This window comes from Gobio gobio (assembly GCF_949357685.1).
Source record: "Gobio gobio genome assembly, chromosome: 8".
Taxonomy (NCBI): Eukaryota; Metazoa; Chordata; class Actinopteri; order Cypriniformes; family Gobionidae; genus Gobio; species Gobio gobio.
Window position 1 is genome coordinate 46,496,903 of NC_137114.1, and position 20,304 is coordinate 46,517,206.

At 40.8% G+C, this 20,304-nt stretch overlaps 1 protein-coding gene across 2 annotated transcripts; it reads right to left on the reverse strand.

Annotated features, from left to right (window-relative positions):
• Positions 1-109: 109 nt before the first annotated feature.
• lamtor1 (late endosomal/lysosomal adaptor, MAPK and MTOR activator 1) lies at positions 110-20,204 on the reverse strand. 2 transcript variants are annotated; one of them, XM_079823580.1, is made up of 5 exons: positions 20,014-20,204; positions 10,554-10,699; positions 10,380-10,457; positions 3,220-3,343; positions 110-1,922 (listed from the first exon to the last, which is right to left on the reverse strand). In XM_079823580.1, exons 1-5 carry the CDS (start codon positions 20,053-20,055, stop codon positions 1,830-1,832), a joined length of 483 nt encoding a protein of 160 aa, XP_079679706.1. In that variant the 5' UTR covers positions 20,056-20,204; the 3' UTR covers positions 110-1,829. The 2 variants fall into 2 exon arrangements, with proteins under 2 accessions (XP_079679706.1, XP_079679707.1); XM_079823581.1 differs by having other exon boundaries at positions 10,554-10,696; positions 20,014-20,173.
• Between the last annotated feature and the right edge of the window lie 100 nt (positions 20,205-20,304).

Consider the following 20,304-nt stretch of genomic DNA (forward strand, 5'->3'; position numbering starts at 1 on the left):
CAACAGAGAAACGTCCACTAGAAGTTTTAAAGCAGTCTAGAAAATGTCCTCATTGTACTCGCTAAAAATGTATGTCTGCACATTCGGTGAAATAAAAACAACACTTTATAAGTTTGAAAGTCTTTAATGCATAATTTCATTCAACAAAACAGTATTAACAGAATATTGAGATTAAATTTTTGGTACTAGCCTAAGAAACGAGATCTCTGTAAATCAGGTAGTATTCCACATTTAGGATAACAAACAAACTTGAACACTATTAGCACACTGCAAAAGAAAAAAAGAAACCATCTTGAGTATTGCAGTGTATTTTATCCCTTTAAAAACCTCAAAAGAAAGAGAAATGTGCCTTGCGACGATGTAGAGAGCCAATGGTGCCACACGGTCTGTGCGCTTGCAAAAATACATCAAATCAAAAATAAATAATTACACAAACATACTGTGTGGCATTTCGAACTCTGTCGGGAAAGATTAGCGATTCACAAGTGCTTTCCTCGTTTTTCGGCACAACAGGAAAAAAATAAGTTTGACTAAGTTAAAGTAATGTCATAATATATTTTTAATTACGTTAAAAGTGGAACAGGAAAGGTAAAACTGTCCCTGTTTGCTTAGCTAAAAACAAGCTACTGATCGCAAAGCCTTACGATTAAGGCATAACGCAGCTAGGGGGCGCCGTAGAGCCGCTTACACTTCCCGCTAATCATTCCTCTTGAATCATTTTACACTTTGTACATTTAAAGGCATTGACACAACTTCATTTACAAATTACCATCCCACCGAAATCATTCAAACGCACCGCCCCATTCAAAGCTCTCTGATTTTACAGTATTTTTTTCGTTAGACAGGACACACTGCCCTGGCTCGGTTTAGCTAGCGTCCATATGATTGCCAGACAGTAAAAGAAACCCTTTCTCTCCAGTTACAGCAGAGCTGCTTTAAAGGATCTCACCGCAAATGAGCCAAAATTATTGATCATGTCACCTGTCTCGTTAGATTTACACTCCGCCACGACATATGGAGGGAAATGAGGGTGACTAGTTTAACGAAAGCGCTAAAGTTGCAAGACGTCCCATACTTGAGTAGGTAACGGCGATAGACTCGCATCTAGACCAGCCGAGGATCAATCTGATTGAATTTCAAGCAGGTCATTCACACAAAACAAGAGACATCTGCTTCCAAATGAGTCAAATAAAGAACTAAAGATAAAAAAATAAAAGGGTTATGCGTGTTACTCTGGTTAGAATTATTGTCGCCCATTATCATCTGCATCCCAATCTTGAACCACAGTGCATACAGTTATGGGATTTAATTAGGAATAATGAACTCTAAACCCACAGTGATTCCAGAATCGTACAGGCGAACGAATTACGTGCAGAACCACAACAATGTATTAAGACAAACCAGGCGAAACTAACAGTAAAACTACAATAAATTTAGTACAAGTATAATTGTGAAGTCTGGATGTGCTAACCAACTGAAAACACAACAGAAAAAGAAACAAGAACAAATATGCTTGACACGACTGTTGAATTTGACATTTCTGTTGTAAAAAGTTTGATGAACACACCTGAAGAACCACTGATCAAATGCTACTCGTCGTAGCATGGATAGTAGATCAGACGGATCTGTGCTGTGGCGGCCCTGAAGGGTCTCGGGTGACGGATTTACACAAGGAGCTCGGCTTGGGGTGAATTATATTTATCTGCAGGACATTCAGAGAACAAAGACATGGGCGTCTGCCTCTCAAGAAGGAGAACAGAGGAGTGAAAAGGGCTAGAAAGAGAGACAGGAACAGAGAATGTGGGGGGGAACAGGGTCCATTTTTTGAATCATGGTATAGCAAACTGCACCACCAGCTCTTCCTTGGCATCTACTTTGATTTGTGAGATGGCACTGTAGGCGTACGCCGCGATCTTAGAGACCTGAGGAGGAAAGAACACCATAAATCAAACAAAACATGCGCATCTTGTCCAGTAAATTCTAGTGCATTTATCAATTTATGAGCACACTTTATGCTATTACATTTATCATTTCAGTGGTGGACGAACTCCACAAACCAAGTACTTGAGTAAAAGTACAGATACCCTAATAAAATATTACTTTAATATCACTCTAGTAAAAGTACTTGATAATGTACTAAAAAAGTACCGTTTGATTTATTTGGTAAACAAGTGAAAATAACAAAATATACCATATACACCAATCAGGCATAACATTATGACAGGTGAAGTGAATAACACCTGTATAACACGGGCATCTGTTAGTGGGTGGGATATATTAGGCAGCAAGTGAACATTTAGTCCTCAAAGTTGATGTGTTAGAAGCAGGAAAAATGGGCAAGCGTAAGGATTTGAGCGAGTTTGGCAAGGGCCAAATTGTGACGGCTAGACGACTGGGTCAGAGCAGAGCACAAATGGTTCAGGAATGATTTGAGGAGCACGAGTTTGAGGTGTTGACTTGGCCTCCAAATTCCCCAGATCTCAATCCAATCGAGCATCTGTGGGATGTGCTGAACAAACAAGTCCGATCCATGAACTTACAGGACTTAAAGGATCTGCTGCTAACATCTTGGTGCCAGATACCACAGCACACCTTCAGGGGCCTAGCGGAGTCCATGCCCCGACGGGTCAAAAGGGGGCAATATTAGGTCATAATGTTATGCCTTATGCCTGATTGGTGTAGTATATGAGGGAAATGAGGAATTAGGGACAAATATAATATAGACTACAGTATAAAAAAAACAGACATCACATAGGGCAAAAAGAGTTTTATTCAGCAGGGATGCATTCAATTGATCAAAAGTGTCAGTAAAGACATTTATAATGTTACAAAACAACTATTTCAAATAAATGCTGTTCTTTGGAGTCATCAAATAATCCTGAACAGAAATGCATCACGTTTTCCCACACAAATCATCATTGATAATAATCAGAAATATTTCTTGAGCAGTAAATCAGCACATCAGAATGATTTCTGAAGGATCATGTGACACTGAAATGCCTTCCAAGGAATGTCTTGGCATATTTGCAATATTTTCATACGCTGCCAGTTGGATAAACCACTAAGACTAGTCTTACAAACTAGTCATCGAATTGTTCTCTTTCAAGAAGACGGTTTATAACTTTGAGAATGTTGTATGTCACAGGCTCATATGTAGCCGTGTATAAAGCAGTGTAATGTACAGTTCTTTAATAGCATGTTTAATAACATGAGACTGACCTGCTGTACGTCTGCGTAGGGGACCAGGTCAGCGGCGAGCACCTGATGAGGTTGGCTGGTCAATGATGGGAGAGGAATCGGCTTCTTCTGAGACAGCGTTCTGCTCAACACCTCCAGCTTGGTGCTTTAACAAACACACATGATTCAGCTCAATGCACACATACACACATTAAAACAAGGAACTACAAAGCAAGCGTTAAAGGGTTAGTTCACCCAAAAATGAAAATTCTGTCATTAATTACTTACCCTCATGTCGTTCGACACCCGTCAGACCTCCGTTCATCTTCGGAACACAAATGAAGATATTTTAGTTGAAATCTGATGGCTCTGAAAGGCCTCCATTTGCACAATGCACTTTACACTCTCAAGACCCTTAAAAGGTACTAAAGACGTCGTTACAAAGTCCATCTCACTACAGTGGTTCTACAATAACTTTATGGAGTGACGAGAATAGTTTTTGTGCGCAAAAAAACCCTAAATAACGACTTACATAGTGACGACGATTTCAAAACAAGGCCTCATGAAGCTTCGAAGCGTTATGAATCAGTGAGTCGAATCATGATTCGGATCGCGTGTCAAACCGCCAAACTGCTGAAATTTGGCGATCCAAACTGCTCATTCGACTCACTGATTCATAACGCTTCGAAGCTTCATGATGCCGTGTTTTGAAATCGTCATCACTATATAAGTCGTTATTTAGGGTCTTTTTGCGCACAAAAACTATTCTCGTCACTCCATAAAGTTATTGTAGAACCACTGTAGTGAGATGGACTTTGTAACGACGTCTTTAGTACCTTTTATGGGTCTTGAGAGTGTAAAGTGCCATTGTGTCAATGGAGGCCTTTCAGAGCCATCAGCTTTCAACTAAAATATCTTCATTTGTGTTCTGAAGATGAACGGAGGTCTGACGGGTGTCGAACAACATGAGGGTGAGTAATTAATGACAGAATTTAAATTTTTGGGTGAACTAACCCTTTAACAGACACCCAGACAGCAACATAGGCCGCATTTACACTGCAGGCCTTGAGGCACAATTCTGATTTGGTGACTATAATCGATTTTTTTGACGACCCGCTTACAACATCTTTTAAAAGCTATGCACTTGCAAAACCGCCCAAGACGTTCTGACCCGGAAAAGGATACTTAAGGCGCGATATGCAATGGATGCAGACGAAATGATTATTCAGTGTTTTGCTTTCCACTTTCATTAAAGGTCAGCAAAACATTGCTCTTGTAAGGCAGAGAAAAAAGAGGAGAGCCCTTGATCGCAATTCCCTTTTTCAATGACGTACGACTCGCATTTACTGGGGAATATCCGATTTGAACGCTTACATGGCAGACAGATGCACGTATCCGAATCATATCGGATTTATTACCACATATGAGTGAGGCCTGAATCCGATCGGAGGATATTGGAATTCGTTTTTTTTCCTGCTTACACGTTCACGTGTCATATCCAATCTGAGGGGGAAAAAAAAAAATCGGAATTGGGTCACTTGAACCATGCAGTGTAAATGGGGCCATTGTGTTGCTGTTTGGGCAGTTACAGAACTTTCCCTTGTTAAACGGTTGGTTCACCCAAAATTTTTTATTCTGTCATTAATTACTCACCCTCGTTCCAAACCCTTAAGACTTTCGTTCATCTTCGGAAAACAAATGAAGATTTTTTTGATGAATTCTGAGAGATTTCACTGCATTGACAGCTACGCAACTGACACTTTCAAGCCCCAGAAAAGTAGTTAAGACATCGTTAAAGTAACCAATGTGGGTCCAGTGGTTTAACCTGAATTTTATGAAGTGACGCGAGTGCTTAGTCTGTGTAAAAAAAACACTTTATTTTCAAAGTATTAAGCCCCCGATATACTTCAAGCTAAATCGAAGAACAAATTTATTGTTACGTCATTTCAAACAAAATCGAGCCGAAACAAAGTTTGTTTTGGGAGTTCGAAACAGCTTGTCAAAGCTAACTTTCCGGAAAAAAAAGTTTGCTCCGGCTGGTAAACACCTCTGAACTACCATTGGTCCATGGCGATTATGTGATAGGTAGGATATCAAAGGCAGCTAAGGATACAAATATGCTACCTTCAAAAATCGATCAGATGAAGGTCTCTCTAGAGACAGGAAGTGAAGCTAACATTATATTTGGACGTGCCTTGGTGCCTTCCTGCCTTGAAATGTGTCCTCCGAAGGCAGCATTTTCCAGGTTTCGGACGCAGTGCTTCTCCTCTTCATTTCTCCCGTTCAGTCACAACACACCGGAGAGCCACTTTATAGTAGAAAATTAAGTTGTACTTCTGTTTTTCATTCAGTAAAGCTGCTTCATTTTAAGCAATCTATTGTATAAAGTGCAATATAAATAAACGTGACATGACTTTACTAGAATGCTGAATTGCAGAGCTCGAGCAATCATCCGCATCGCTATGATCAGATGCTTTTCTTATGTTTTATTAAAAAATGCTTGCTGTGTTCTCAGTTGTTGTGTTTATGTTGTTATTGAGAGGAAAGCAGGCAGCCCATATTTACATATTCATCGCTCTCAGCAGAGTGGGCGGTGTCGGATGTTCGCTAACAATAGAAGAAGAAGAACTTTGCAGCAAGAGCTCCAACGGACGTTCACCCAACAACATCTGCTCTTGCGTCAACACTACTCGCATGTGACGTGGTGCTCTAGTGAACGAGAGTTGGAGATTAATATTTTGAAAACAAAATGGTAAATTATGTTTTTTGTGTGCAAACAAAGCACGTCTCGCTTCATAAAATTGAGGTTAAACCACTGGAGTCACATGAATTAATGATGTCTTTACTGCCGTTCTGGTGCTTGAAAGTGGTAGTTGCGTAGCTGTTAATGGAGGGACAGAAATCTCAGATTTCATTAAAAATATCTTCATTTGTGTTCTGAAGATGAACGAAAGTCTTATGGGATTGGAATGACATGAGAGGGAGTAATTAATGACAGACTTTTCATTTTTAATTTACATTTGAACCTAAAATATTGATGTCGTCAAAAAAAGTTGGTTACACCATTTCGATAGTCCACTTTAGACTTTCTACTAACTAACTTTGCAACTACGCGTTTCAACTAACTCTCATTGAGTATTAGGGTGCTTTCACATCTCTAGTTCCGGTTCATTTGATCTGAACCAAGGGCAAACAATCATACATTGTAGCATTTTTCAGCTTTTTTGGTTCCTTTTCACACCACACTGATTGCTTTGGTCCGAACCAGTTGAAACGAACCAAAATGCAGTCACATGACAACATCTACATCACTCACTGGCCATGGCGTATTTCCTAAAATGCTTTTTCGATTGGTCAGAATTTACGTAAGGAGAAAAAAGGAGGAAAAGCCAGTAAACAACACAACTATGGAGAGACGACTGCACGGGCTGGTTTTGTCCCTGGCCATCATCTATTACATTCTTTGTATACACCACAATATGCAAACAACACATTTCTATAATGATGCGCAGATGCGGCTTGAAAAAAAAACGTTCTAATGCACTGCAAACGGCGAGCGCACATCGCTCGTCAATTCAAGTGGAGGCGTGCATTAATTCTTCTCAACTGACATGCTCATCTTCCGAAAATTTCTATGAGGCTCACCGAACTAAATGAGGCAGGTGTGAACACCCTTAGTAGACTGTCAGGGTTCGGGTTGGTAGAATAAGTTGGCGTATTTGCAAAGATACTTATAGTCAGTAGAAAGTCTGTAGTGGGAGCAATAAATTAAAGTGTGAGCAGATATTAAGCAGACGGTCTACTGATAGTCTCTCCTCTAGCCCCTCAAGTGCCAGTTCACTCAAAGGTTGATTGTAACAGTTTTTTACACGCTTTTAGACAAGGTACAAGACATTAGAGCCAGTATAAACCCATCCGAGGTTACATCTTGTTGTTTCTCTCCCTTATACTCTTGGGACACGTTTTCACCCATCAATGGTGAGGACATTAAGGGTTTACTAAGAAAAGTGAAACAATCTTCAAGCCCGCTAGATGTTTTGCCAACTTCTTTACTGTTAAATGTGTTTGATTTAGTGGGACCATATGTTGTTAAATTGATCAACCTTTCCCTTTTAACTGGATCAGTGCCCAGCCTTTTTAAACAAGCTGTTGTTAATCCCATACTGAAAAAACCCAATTTGGATATTTCTGTTCCAGCTAATTACAGGCTTATATCTAAATTACCTTTTTTATCTAAATTGCTTGAGAGAGTGGTAGCAGAGCAGCTGAATGCGTTTCTTGAAAGTAAAAAGTTGTTTGATAAATTTCAGTCAGGTTTTCGTAAAAATCATTCAACTGAGACTGCGCTTCTCAAAGTATCAAGTGACATTCTGATGGCTGCAGACTCTGGACACCACACTGTGTTGATCTTACTTGACTTATCATCGGCATTTGATACATTAGACCATACTGTATTGATAAATCGGCTACAAAATGAAATGGGATTCTCAGGGTCGGTTTTAAAATGGTTTGTCTCTTATTTGAGTGACAGAACATTTTGTGTGCATGCTAACAATATCCTTTCAGAAATGACTCCTCTGTCTTGTGGAGTTCCTCAGGGCTCGGTTTTAGGTCCTATTTTGTTTTTAATGTATATTAGCCCTCTTGGTGCAATTATTCGTAATTTTAAGAACATGTCTTATCACTTTTATGCTGACGACATCCAGTTGTACTGCACATTCAAAGAGTCAGAATTAGATAAATTAACTGAATTGATGGAATGCATGTCTAGCATAAAGATCTGGTTAAATAATAATTATTTACAACTAAATATAAAAAAGACTGAAACCTTAATTATTGCTCCAGACCAAAAACTACCTCTAATTAAACAACATCTCTGTTCCTTGGACTCAACCGTTCAGTTGAGCCTAAGAAACCTTGGTGTTCTGTTCGACCATTCAATGTCTCTGGATGGGCATTCTAGGCAGTTGGTCAGAAACTGTTTTTATCACTTGAGAAACATCTCTAAACTGAGGACCTTTTTGCCAAAAGATACCATGGAGTTGATTATTCACGCTTTCATTTCTTCACGTTTAGACTACTGTAATTCTCTTTTTACTTGTTTTAACAAATCCTCACTGAGTCGTCTCCAAATTGTGCAAAACGCTGCAGCCAGGCTTCTAACAGGAACCAACAGAAGGGCACACATTACTCCAATCTTATTCACATTACATTGGCTGCCTGTCAAATACAGAATTGATTATAAAATCTTAGTTCTAACTTTTAGAGCACTACAAGGTCAGACCCCCCAATATATCACAGACTTGCTGTCACCATACTCTTCGTTCTTCTGGTCAAAATCTCCTGAGTGTCCCCAAAACCCATCTTAAAACACGGGGAGACCTGTCCTTTCAAGCAGCTGCCCCTAAATTATGGAATGCTCCCCCCCCCGCTTTGCGTGTGGCAGAATCTGTTGACTCATTTAAAAAGCAGCTGAAGACACTTTTATTTAGACAAGCTTTTAGTTAATTCTTGGGCTTTCATGTTTTGTTTTGGTTTTGTTCTGATGTGTTAAATTGTATATACATTGTAAAGCACTTTGTGATCTTTATCTGTGATAAGTGCTATATAAATAAATTTTACTTACTTACTTACTTACTAATACTCTAATGACTGGTAGTTTACATGGAGTTACAGAGTTACTTATAGGCCCTGTTTCAGTTGCTTCCCAGGTAAGTTCAAGATTAGTTTGAGCAAACTCAGGTTTTTCGGGAGTTTGTAACATTTATACTAAGCTTTGAGAGACCGTTGAACTTGATCTAAACCAGGTTTGATTTATCTAGATTTGTCAACTCTAAACCTACTCTGAAACTCTGAAAAGTTTGTTCAGCTAGCTTCATGCAACAAGCCTCTGGTATTAAGATGTGTTTTGGCAGATTGGATCACAAGAGGACGACGCTAAATACAGGTGTAAACGGGGTCTAAAACGCTTTGAGCTTGTCCACTTCCAGAGGTAGTTGTAAACACATTCGACCGGATTGCTTTCATAGTGTAAACGCTCATGTTGTCGAATGTGTGACACAAAAGACGTCTACATTAGATTGAAAGATCTGAAAAAACCCATACATTTCCCCACCCATACACCCTCCCCTCGAAGAAATCAGGACAGAAGTGGTTGAAAAATGACAAGAGACGGATTCAAACACTATGGGTGCTTCTCAATTCTTATTTGTGCATCCTTGTTTCCTTTCCTCGCGTCTTAGCTCCACCCCTTTAGGATGCGAGGGAAGGATGCAAGGAAAAGACGTGAGGACGGAGGAATTTAATCCAGTGAAATGATATATCCTCGCTCCCTTAAGCGTCACTTCAAAGCGTAAAATCAAAAAATGACTCTACACTGCTGGATTTAGTTTGCACATCGGGATTCTTGAATATTTGAGATAACTATTTATATTGTAATAGTTTCAACCCCTACAAAATACCACATTTGTCCATATTTTATTTAATATTACCAGTTATTAATAACAACTATTTATTCCCAGTTATTAACTGTTGTTTATAGTATTACAGTTTGTTTCTTTCATTTTCTTGTGCTTTGATATGATTCTGCAACTGTCAGTTGTTCTTATTTGACATACATTTGTGTCAATAAACTGTGGCAAGATGTGAAGGGGGAGGAGAATTAATACGTGCCTCACGTTTAGTTGATAAAACACTTCCTCAAAGGATACATCCGTGTATCCTCGCTCATGACTCCTCAGGAAGCCTCCTCACTCCTCGATCCTCGCCTCCTCGCGGTGCAATTAGAGAATTGAGATGTCCTACAAGATGGCTGAGCTCGGACGGTTTCCGGGTCATAGGATGGAGGACGGAGGAGCGAGGAAACGAGGAGGGATATTGAGAAGCACCCCAGGTGTAAACGGGAATGTGTCTCCCTCGTCTACTTGTGATCCGATCTGACCAAAACGCATCTTAATACCAGGTGTAAACAGGGCCATAAAGTTAGTAGAATGTCTAAAGTGGACTATCGGATAAAGATGTTACACATCTAGCATTGCATGGTTATTTAGGTAAACGGACAAACTTGAGAACTATTAGTACACCGCAAAGAAACCATCTTGCCTATTTTATCCCTTTAAAAACCTCAAAGAAAGAGAAGTGCGCCTTGCGGTGATCTACAGTCTCTACTGTACACATCGATGACATTCAGAACTGCAACACACCTGTACTGTCTGGCTCGGTCCATGTATTCATGTTGCTCCATGCCTTGAGAATCAACAGCCGATACGTCAATTATGTTCCTGCACAGGAAAAAAACAACAAAGTTTTAATCTACCAACAGTCCTAATTTCAAAAAATTGTGTGGTAAATGTGTAGTGAAAGGACGTGTGTCGTACAAGGCTGTCCGCTGTAGGATGCCCGTGAGCTGGGCCTGCTCGTCTGTGCGGTTGGACGTCAGGTTGTCTGCGTTTCGCTCCGAGCCATTGGTGGTTTTTCTTTCCAGGTTTGGGTCAGGAATCAATGGCCTCACCTCATCACTCTTCTGCACAAAAGAGTCAAGAGGTCAAAAGCATGATCATTGAAAGACCACCGACACACAGTTTTACCTAGAACCCAAAACAATGACTAAACAGCTATTTGACTGTTAATATTAAACAATATGTCACGCGCCACATGCAAGTCTTCAGAAGTGGAGGAAGTTTGTACATTTTGAAGTGAAATCAAAATGACTCGACTTTAATACCAGGTTGCTAAAGGTGGACTGAAACAGTCTTACTTTACTGTAAGTTGCTCTGGATAAAAACATCTGCTAAATGACTTCTTGCATCGTATTCCCCGACTCCAACTAACTTACATCACATAACCAAACTCAAACTTGCCCAAAAGTGATTTATACAAAGAATACATTTCCCAACTGTTAATGAATCATGTATAAAAAGTGAAAAGAGTACCTGAAAACAATACTTGAGAAAAAGTACAGCGAAATATCACCAATACGACTTGAGTAAAAGCCTAAAAGTATCTGATTTTAAGTGTTTTACTGATACTGAACTTAGGCTCAAACACCTGAGAGAAATGCCAGTGAAAAACAAGAAACAGTTCTAATCAAATAAAACTGAACACCTCAATATTGCAATAAATCAAGGTCGGCACAACAGCCTCTTAAACAACTAAAAACTCTCAAGACTCGTGCTTAAAAAAGGCATAAATATCCTTCAAAAGGGTCTCTTTAATATAATGGATAAATAAAATAGTGCTAAAGTAAGTGCTCCTTCTCTACCATTCTTTCACAATCTGAGCTGATGAATCTTGACAATGTCACGCTGGAATATGGCCATGATGTGTCTTCCTGCACGATTGTTCAAGAAATGAAAAGCTACACACTCCATCAATTAGAGTTAGAAGAACTGATGCCAAACATAGAACATGCTAGAAACATAATAATCACTAAAATAATGATCCAATCACTGACTCTTAAGCATTTGCCATTTTAAATCCAAACAGCAAATTTTTTTTTTTTTGGGCCGGGCAGTGTATATTCTACCGAGTGTTCAAAATATGTATTTTTGTTTTGTTTCGGACGTGCGCTGTACGCAGTAGACCAATCACAACAGACTGGGCCATCTGGCCAATCGGAGCAGAGCAGCTCTCAGAAAGGAGGGATTTAGAGAGACTGATTCATTGAGTCGTTTGAGAATCAGTTGAAAAATGTGGTGATGTGTGCAATGTCTATTTTAAGAAAATGAAAGTGTTTTTTTGACCTTTGATGCCTGTGAACCTGTTGTAGGGGACGCAAAAACAAAATTAGGAACCATTAAAATAGCATAGTAGGGGCACTTTAAGTCAAAGCCAAAGCCTACTTCCACTGTTGCTGCTTTTGGCCTCATCTCATATAGGAAAAACCTGTGATTTAGCAACTACCTGCTAATGCATTCGCATTCATGTAAAGTAGCTTTGTTGACAAGTTTGGGTGAGTAAGGGCAAAACGCACAAGATATAGTACCCTCATTGCACACATTGTTAACGATATAAAACTGTTGCAGAAAAAGTTAGGTGCCATGCAAAATGTAGTCTCAGCCTCAACCCCTTCGCGGTCTTCCAACGAGCCCGTACTTTCATGACGTAACGCTGCTTTGACTGTCGGGAAGAAGTCTGCTGCAGAGTTCACATAAGTGCGGGCTTGGCAAAAGTGCGCATCGAAGGCGCATATCGACTGCGAAGGGGGGCGCTCGCGAGCACCCTTCTGAGATCTAAAATGACAAATGGGACACCCTACGGTCTTGTGGACTTAACGGACACGCGGCAGCCATTGTAAGTCCACAAGCCCGAAAGTGCATATGAAGTGTGCCGTTTGGGACAGTGCCTCAGACGTGACACGCCCACGTTGGCTGAATGTCTGATGTATATGGCACACTTATCTGGACACGCTTCAAGAGTTTCTAAGTCGTCATCTGATTGGTTGAATTCTACAGGATGTCCGCGAGACGCGTGTTGCGTTCTTTAACAGTCCGCTTAGAAACAAATGCCATGACACCAGGGACGTCACTAGGATTGGAAGACTGGGGGGGCTTAGTCCCCAGGGTATTTGTAACTTGCGTTTGCAAAATCTTTGCACTCAGAGCTACACTTATGTCAACAACCAGTCAAGAAACCAAGATGTTAACAAGTAAAACGTGACAGACATATCGTCTTCTTCCAATTCTACTCTGTTAAAGAAAAGTTACTGTAATGTTAGCTTTTAGACACATCAAAGCTGCATAGGGGAATTTACTTAGGACTTTGCTCCTGATGAGTTACTATAAGCAATGACTTAAATGCTATCTGTCTGCTCATGTAAATGTATGATAAAGTAATAGCATACTATATCTAATTTCTCTCTACATAAGATATGTTGTCCACGGAATGCTATTTAATTACACAGAACCGCATGTATTCAACCCATTTTTAGCTAAAATATAGCTAAACCTAAATTGGGGGGGCGCGCGCGTGTATGTGAGAGAGAGCGAGAGTGAGAGACACGGGAAAGGAAATACAGCTGAACGTTATTTGCTCTATGAAAGAGACATTGATAAAGACGAAAACTAAGGACATTTAATCTATTATTATATTTTAGTTCGTTTTGCCAAACACACATTACAGATTTGGTTAGTTATCGTTTTGTTGTAATGCCTCGTTTTTATTTTTATTTCAGTTAACGACAACCCACCTAGTTTTCGTTTTTTCGTTATTAACCTTGGTAACGACGAGACGAGATGAATCCTCCAGGCAGTATCGCTCCGGTCTGCAAAGCTCTGAAAGCTGCCACAGTTCACACCAATGCAACGAGACGCGGTGCATCATCTTGATAGCACAATGACTCTTTGTACTTCTGTCCAACTTCCGACTTTTCAGCAATTTTTTTGTAGCTGGATATATAGCCTATCATTTGTTGCGTCTAAATATGAATGAGGATACGGTTATTGATAAATCAAATTGTTATTGTTGTTCTTATTATCATTTAGGGGGGCTTAGGAACATTTTGGGGTAGCTTCAGCCCCCCTAAAATAGACCTAACGACATCCCTGCCTGACACAAAGCTCCCTCATGGAAGAAGAACGCCGTCGTGTTTACAACTGTGACAATGAGCGCTTACCAGGATCAACTAAACGCTGCATTTTCAAAAGTATGTAAAGTTCGCGGCTCCATTGTTGCAGTAAACGGTCACAACGTTCCTGTATGAATAATTTATAGACGCACTCTGTTATTGCAGGGATATCGACTTCGCATTTTCACGCTCCTAAACATGACACGGAAAAAAATAAAATGTCCTCTTGGGGCGGTCCTTGGCCAAAGAAAGCTGCGAAGAAGTCATTGACTGACGGCAGAAGGTCTGGCTTCACGAGACTATGCAAAACGTAACAAGTAACTGCATTACACCGTGTCCTAACTACATGCGACGCGCGATAAAGGGTATCTTTTCCATGTTAATTAGAGGTGTCGTCTTAACCGGCTGGAATACCAACACAAAACATGGCAATGATAATCTCAGGTAATGTGTTACAAGTCAGGTTACAAGTGTGTAATGTGACTTTGAATATCATTTTGAGATGGCGCCGCCGTGTTCGGTCGCCGTTCAGGTCGCTCCGCTAAGACTTTGCTTTTATTTATTATTCTACTCTCTTTTACTCTCTATTTTTTCCAACGGATCATCTGCTTTGATCTGTTACGACAGCAAAACACTTCTGGAATTTGGTTACCGCTACACTGACCTGTTTCAGGACACTTTCTCCAATCTTCCATCTGAGATTCGCCGGGACGCCGAGTTGAACAATGGCCACTCGAGTCGACGGCGAAGATTCAAAAAACACCGCGGGAAACGCGCTGGGATCCGCAACAGACTGAGAAAAAGAGCATTCAGTCCTCCTCTCCCGAGCATTTTGCTCGCAAATGTCCAATCCTTGGAGAATAAGATGGACGATCTTAGAGCCAGGATAAGTTTTCAACGGGACATGAGAGACTGCAACATCTATTGTCTGTCCGAAACATGGCTCACGCCAGCGGTCCCGGATACAGCCGTGACGCCGTCCGAGAACTTCTCTGTTTTTCGGATGGACAGAACAGCCGAGACCGGGAAATCTAAAGGCGGTGGAGTGTGTTTCATGATAAACAAGAAATGGTGCGATCCTAGGAACATCTCCATTCTTTCGCGATCCTGCTCGCCTCACTTGGAACATTTAACTATCATTTGCCGGCCTTTCTACCTGCCGAGGGAGTTTTCCTCGGTCATCGCCACTGCCGTTTATATTCCACCACAGGCAGACACGGGGCTGGCTTTATCTGCCCTCCATGATGTGACCAGCGGCTTCATAAACAAACACCCCGACGCTGCTTTCATCGTCGCGGGTGATTTTAACAAAGCAAACCTAAAGAAAGTATTGCCAAACTTTCACCAGCATGTCTCCTGTCCCACACGAGGAGCAAACACACTGGATCATTGCTACTCTCCGTTTAAGAACGCCTACAAAGCTCGGTCACAGCCAGCTTTTGGCAAATCGGACCATGCCGCCATTTTCCTCACACCGGAATATAAACAAAGGCTCGTTCAAGAGCCCCCGGTGAGGAGGGAAGTCAAACGCTGGTCATCCCATTCAGAGATCACGCTACAGGCAGCTCTCGATGACGTCGACTGGGACATGTTCCGCGCGAGTTCTGAAGACGTCAGCGAGTTCACAGAAGTGGCGCTCTGCTTTATTAACACACTGACAGAGCAAGCCACACAAACAATAACTATAACGTCCTTCCCTAATCAGAAACCGTGGGTGGACAGTTCAATTCGCACTGCAGTAAACTCGCGCACTACCGCTTACAATGCCGGTCTCCTAACGGGGGATATGAGGGAGTACAAAGCTTCATGTTACGCCCTCCGGCGCGCCGTTAAAGCCGCAAAACTCCGCTATAAAGACAGAGTGGAATCTCATTTCCAACTCAACGACTCCCGGCGGATGTGGCAGGGACTGAGGACCATCTGTGCTTTTGGAACTAAATCCTCTGCAGAGGTGAGAGCTGATCCGTTGCTGGTGAACGAGTTAAACTCTTTCTACGCTCGCTTTGATGGTAATCGCGGCAGCGCGACTCCGGCGAGTGACGCGTCAGAGAGAGTCCCTCAGAGCAGCAACGGTCACGTGATCTCTGTCTCGGAGGACGAGGTTCGGAGGGCACTCAAACGTGTGGATGTCAGGAAAGCTGCTGGGCCGGATGGTATTTCAGGTCGTGTTCTGCGGTCCTGTGCTGATCAGCTCGCAGGGCTCTTTACATCCATATTCAACGAGTCCCTTGCTACATCTGTTGTCCCCACCTCCTTCAAACGATCCTCCATCATCCCTGTACCTAAGATCAGTAAACCCTCTTGCCTAAATGACTATCGTCCAGTGGCTCTCACATCTTTAGTCATGAAGGTCTTTGAGAGACTCATTAAAAACAACATTTGCTCCTCCATTCCTGACACTTTGGACCCTCTTCAGTTTGCCTATCGTTCCAATAGATCGACTGAAGATGCCATTTCTCACGTCCTTCACTCCTGCCTCACTCACATCGACAGCAAAAGTGGGAACTATGTCAGGCTGCTATTTATTGACTATAGCTCAGCCTTTAACACCATAGTTCCCATTAAGCTAACACACAAACTCCTGGATCTAGGCCTGAATTCTTCTCTCTGCCTCTGGATTGAAGATTTCCTCACTGGCAGACCCCAGGCGGTGAGAGTAGGCCAGTTCACCTCCACCTCCATCACCCTGAGTGTTGGAGCTCCACAGGGCTGTGTGCTGAGTCCCCTGCTCTACTCTCTCTACACCCACGACTGTGTGTCCACACACAGCTCCACCTCGATCATCAAGTTTGCTGATGATACTGTTGTCCTGGGTCTCATCTCCAACAACAATGAGACGGCATACTTGGACGAAGTGGAGCAACTGACATCATGGTGCCAGGACAACTGTCTCTCTCTGAATGTTAACAAGACCAAAGAACTGATTGTGGACTTCAGGAAGAGACAGCATCGGTCATACTCCCCTCTCATGATAAGCGGGACACCGGTAGAGAGAGTGAGCAGCTTCAAATACCTGGGTGTGAACATCTCCGAGGATCTGACCTGGACTACACACATCCAGACACAGGTGAAAAAAGCCAGGCAAAGACTGTACCACCTGCGCCAGCTGAGGAAATTCAGGGTTTCACCAGCCATCCTGAAAACTTTCTATCGAGGGGCGATAGAAAGTGTCCTGACTCAGTGCATCACAGCGTGGTACGGGAACAGCACCAGTCACGACTGCAAAGCCCTGCAAAGAGTGGTGCGCTTATCCGAGCGCATCTCAGGCTCAGCTCTCCCGTCTCTGCAGGACATCTACACCAAACGCTGCAGAGGTAGAGCTACCAAAATCATCAGAGACATAAATCACCCTGCAAACTCTCACTTCACCCTGCTGCCATCTGGTAAGCGCTTCCGTAGCCTGATGGCAAAGACTGAAAGACTCAGGAGGAGTTTCTTCCCCCAGGCCATCAGACTCCTGAACTCAGTCACGTGACTTCACTTCACCCCGCACACGCATAAACATCCAGTTTATACATTAACATTCACATACTGCCATTGCACTGCACTTTACGTTCCTATTGTTACTGTGTAACAACCTGTAATAAACCTGTTTGCACATCATACTCCTGTTTGCACATTATACTCCGATTTGCAATTATACCTATTGCATGCACATCATACTTCTCTATATATAAATATATATATATATATATTATGTTAACCACTTATTTTTAAGTCTACAGTTTATCTCACTTATCATATCCACTTACTTTATATTTTATATTTTTATTTATTTTTTTATTTTTATCTTATTTCCTATTTTTATCTTACTTGATTTATTTATAACTCTACTTATGTTAATACTTTTTATTCTAATTTTATTCTATTTCTATTTTAATTTCCCTTGTGTTCTTGTAACTGTTATTTGCACTGTCCATGGAGCGGACCTGTTTACATTTCACTGCCAGTTGTATATTGTGTATATAACTGTGTATGTGACAAATAAAACTCTTGAATCTTGAATCTTGAATTTAGTGCTCCCAGCTTTGTAACGTAGTCGTACTAAAAAAAGCAACAATGTATAATTCACCTCAGATCTTGAAATGTTAAACAAATGGAAACAAGAAACTGTTCTGATTGGCTGTGGTTTTTGATTGATTTGACGCATCTCGTAGTCGCGTCACGTCTGGTGTGGACAGACAAGTTGCTTGTCGCTGGAATCTTATAGCGTCGCGTCTAGTTAGGACACGGTGTTACTCATGGTATATGTATTGGAGTAAAAAGTAGAGGTCAACCGATTCATAGGTTTTGGCGATTAATCGGCACCGATAGCTGATTGGTGGAACAATCAGTTATCTGGAAAAATCCACTCTGATAGTTTTTCCGGGTTGCGTCCATTGCTGGAGCGGCTGAAAAGGGTGCACTGTCATTACACAGTACAAGAGCTCTGAGAAGGGTCTGCTGGCATTATATAGCACGAGAGCGGCCTCTAGAGGCCAAATAAAAACTCACTGACGCCTTGTGTTTACATTAACACGTGAGGCTGCACAGAGAGCACTGACACATCAGATGCGCGTTTAAAACACGACAGCGAAACGGTATGACTACAGGTACTTATTGCCAAATAATTATTAAAAAAAAATTATAAAGTAATTAATTTCTTGACTAGATGCTGCATTAACAGGTAAATAACAGCAGTGTGTATGTTTGTCAACGAGGCTGAGAGGACGCTAACATTAGCAGTAACGTTACCTCAAGCAGGTAAATCAATGTGATAAAAACACACGAAAGTCCGACCCAAATGTAGCACATATAAAATTAGCGATGTGAGAAAGCAAACTGTATCGTCATGCGACCGACAGAAACATAAACAAAGCAGAAACGCATTCGTTTTTTTTATTAGATAATCTCCTTCTAAAAAAGCAGACTGTTTGGATTTATATGAAATGGTAACATGTGTAACAGTAATTAAAGTTCATTGTTAGTATGTTAATTTCAACATTAAATTGAGTTTGTGTTTGTATCTGTTAACCTTGGTTAATGCACTATGAACTAACATGAATGATCAATTGTATTCATATTAATACATGCTGTAAAAATGTAATGCACAATGCATATAGTTCATGTACACTAACACATCCTTGTTGCATAGGGACTTGCATAGTGTTACCTATGAAATGTACATGCATGTTTCTAGATTAAAGCTAAAGAAACAAATTTGACCTGTAATATTTTAATGTTTACATTATTTTCTGAAGAATTTGTTCTCTTAGAACTTCGCATTTTAATATTCATATTTATGTGTCTTTAATTTAGCACATTTTCATGGATCAGTACTGTTTTTTTACTTCTTGTTATAAAGCTCAGCACTGTTTTACTTATGTTTTTTTATCCAGTATCCATTTTTAAAACTATCGTTCGATTAATCGGTTATCGGCAAGTGCGGTCCAACCTAGTTATCGGTCGACCTTTAGTAAAAAGTACATACTTATTCTAAAAAGTAGGGAGTAAAAGTCACTTATATTTTTGATACTTAATACAGTAACTAATTACATTTACTCAAGTACATTACACTACTGATAAAGATCATTTTATAGAGATTTTGCTTTAAACAAAAATGTCTATGAACTATTTTATGGCAAAAAAAAACAAGTAGAACGAAACACAGTGTGGTCCAAAAGTACAAATAATTTGTAAATAATATATGTCTGACATAATATTACAAACTGCAAGCATAACAATATGAGAATTTAGAGAAAACTATAATGAGTTTATTCAGAATTAATTTGAGTTTCGTATTAAACGGTTCAAAATCCTAACATCAGAGATTTTCCCTCAGATGTACTCTCAGACATTTGCTCAATAATTACATACATTTCCAGGCCTGGATTTGAAAACCCACTGATATTATTAATAAATCACACTTTCCATGACATTGGGAGCCCTGAATACTTCCTCATACATGACCACTCATCAGATCTAGGGGTCTGAGTGACACATCTGATCCACGGGCACGAGTCACAAGTCATAAACTCTCAATATATGACATTTCCCATGTCTAATCATCATAGAACCAGCAGTGGTTATGCAAAACAATCTAATGAAATGAGGCATTCGAGTAAGTTTGTTGTAGTTTTGAAGCACACACACAGAATTCGTGCAGCCAGAACTACAAACACACACCAGTAATAATGAATGTATAATGTATGTTATTGCAGCAGGAATACAAACGCCACATTCAGCAGTATTTTATAGGGGTTATATGTGTATTTTGATTAAATCTTCCCTACCTGCTCCGACGTTTCGTTATCGCTGCTGAAACAGCACCCCATGATACACGTTCAGCAGGTTCAATCTCTTTTCGGCGTGAGTTTGTCGTCTCAGGAGCGGTTTTTATGTTGTTTTGTCTGTTTGCTGCTTAGAGCTTCTTCGTAGGGACCATCACATGACAGCACTGCACTCCCAACCGTGTCACGTGACTTCCGTTTTCACACAGCTACCCTGGCACGTCAATTCCGCTCGTCGCGTGACCCGAGCAGAGCCGTTATGTTCGTTTTTTCTCCTGATATGAAAAATAAAAT

Excerpts from the sequence above, each read along its gene's own strand:
- lamtor1 (XM_079823580.1), bottom strand. The coding sequence starts at position 20,055 with ATGGGGTGCTGTTTCAGCAGCGATAACGAAACGTCGGAGCAG. Across the intron at positions 10,700-20,013 it reads ATAACGAAACGTCGGAGCAG|AAGAGTGATGAGGTGAGGCC; the intron begins GTAGGGAAGATT and ends TCTTTTGTGCAG. Across the intron at positions 10,458-10,553 it reads ATCCTACAGCGGACAGCCTT|GAACATAATTGACGTATCGG; the intron begins GTACGACACACG and ends TTTCCTGTGCAG.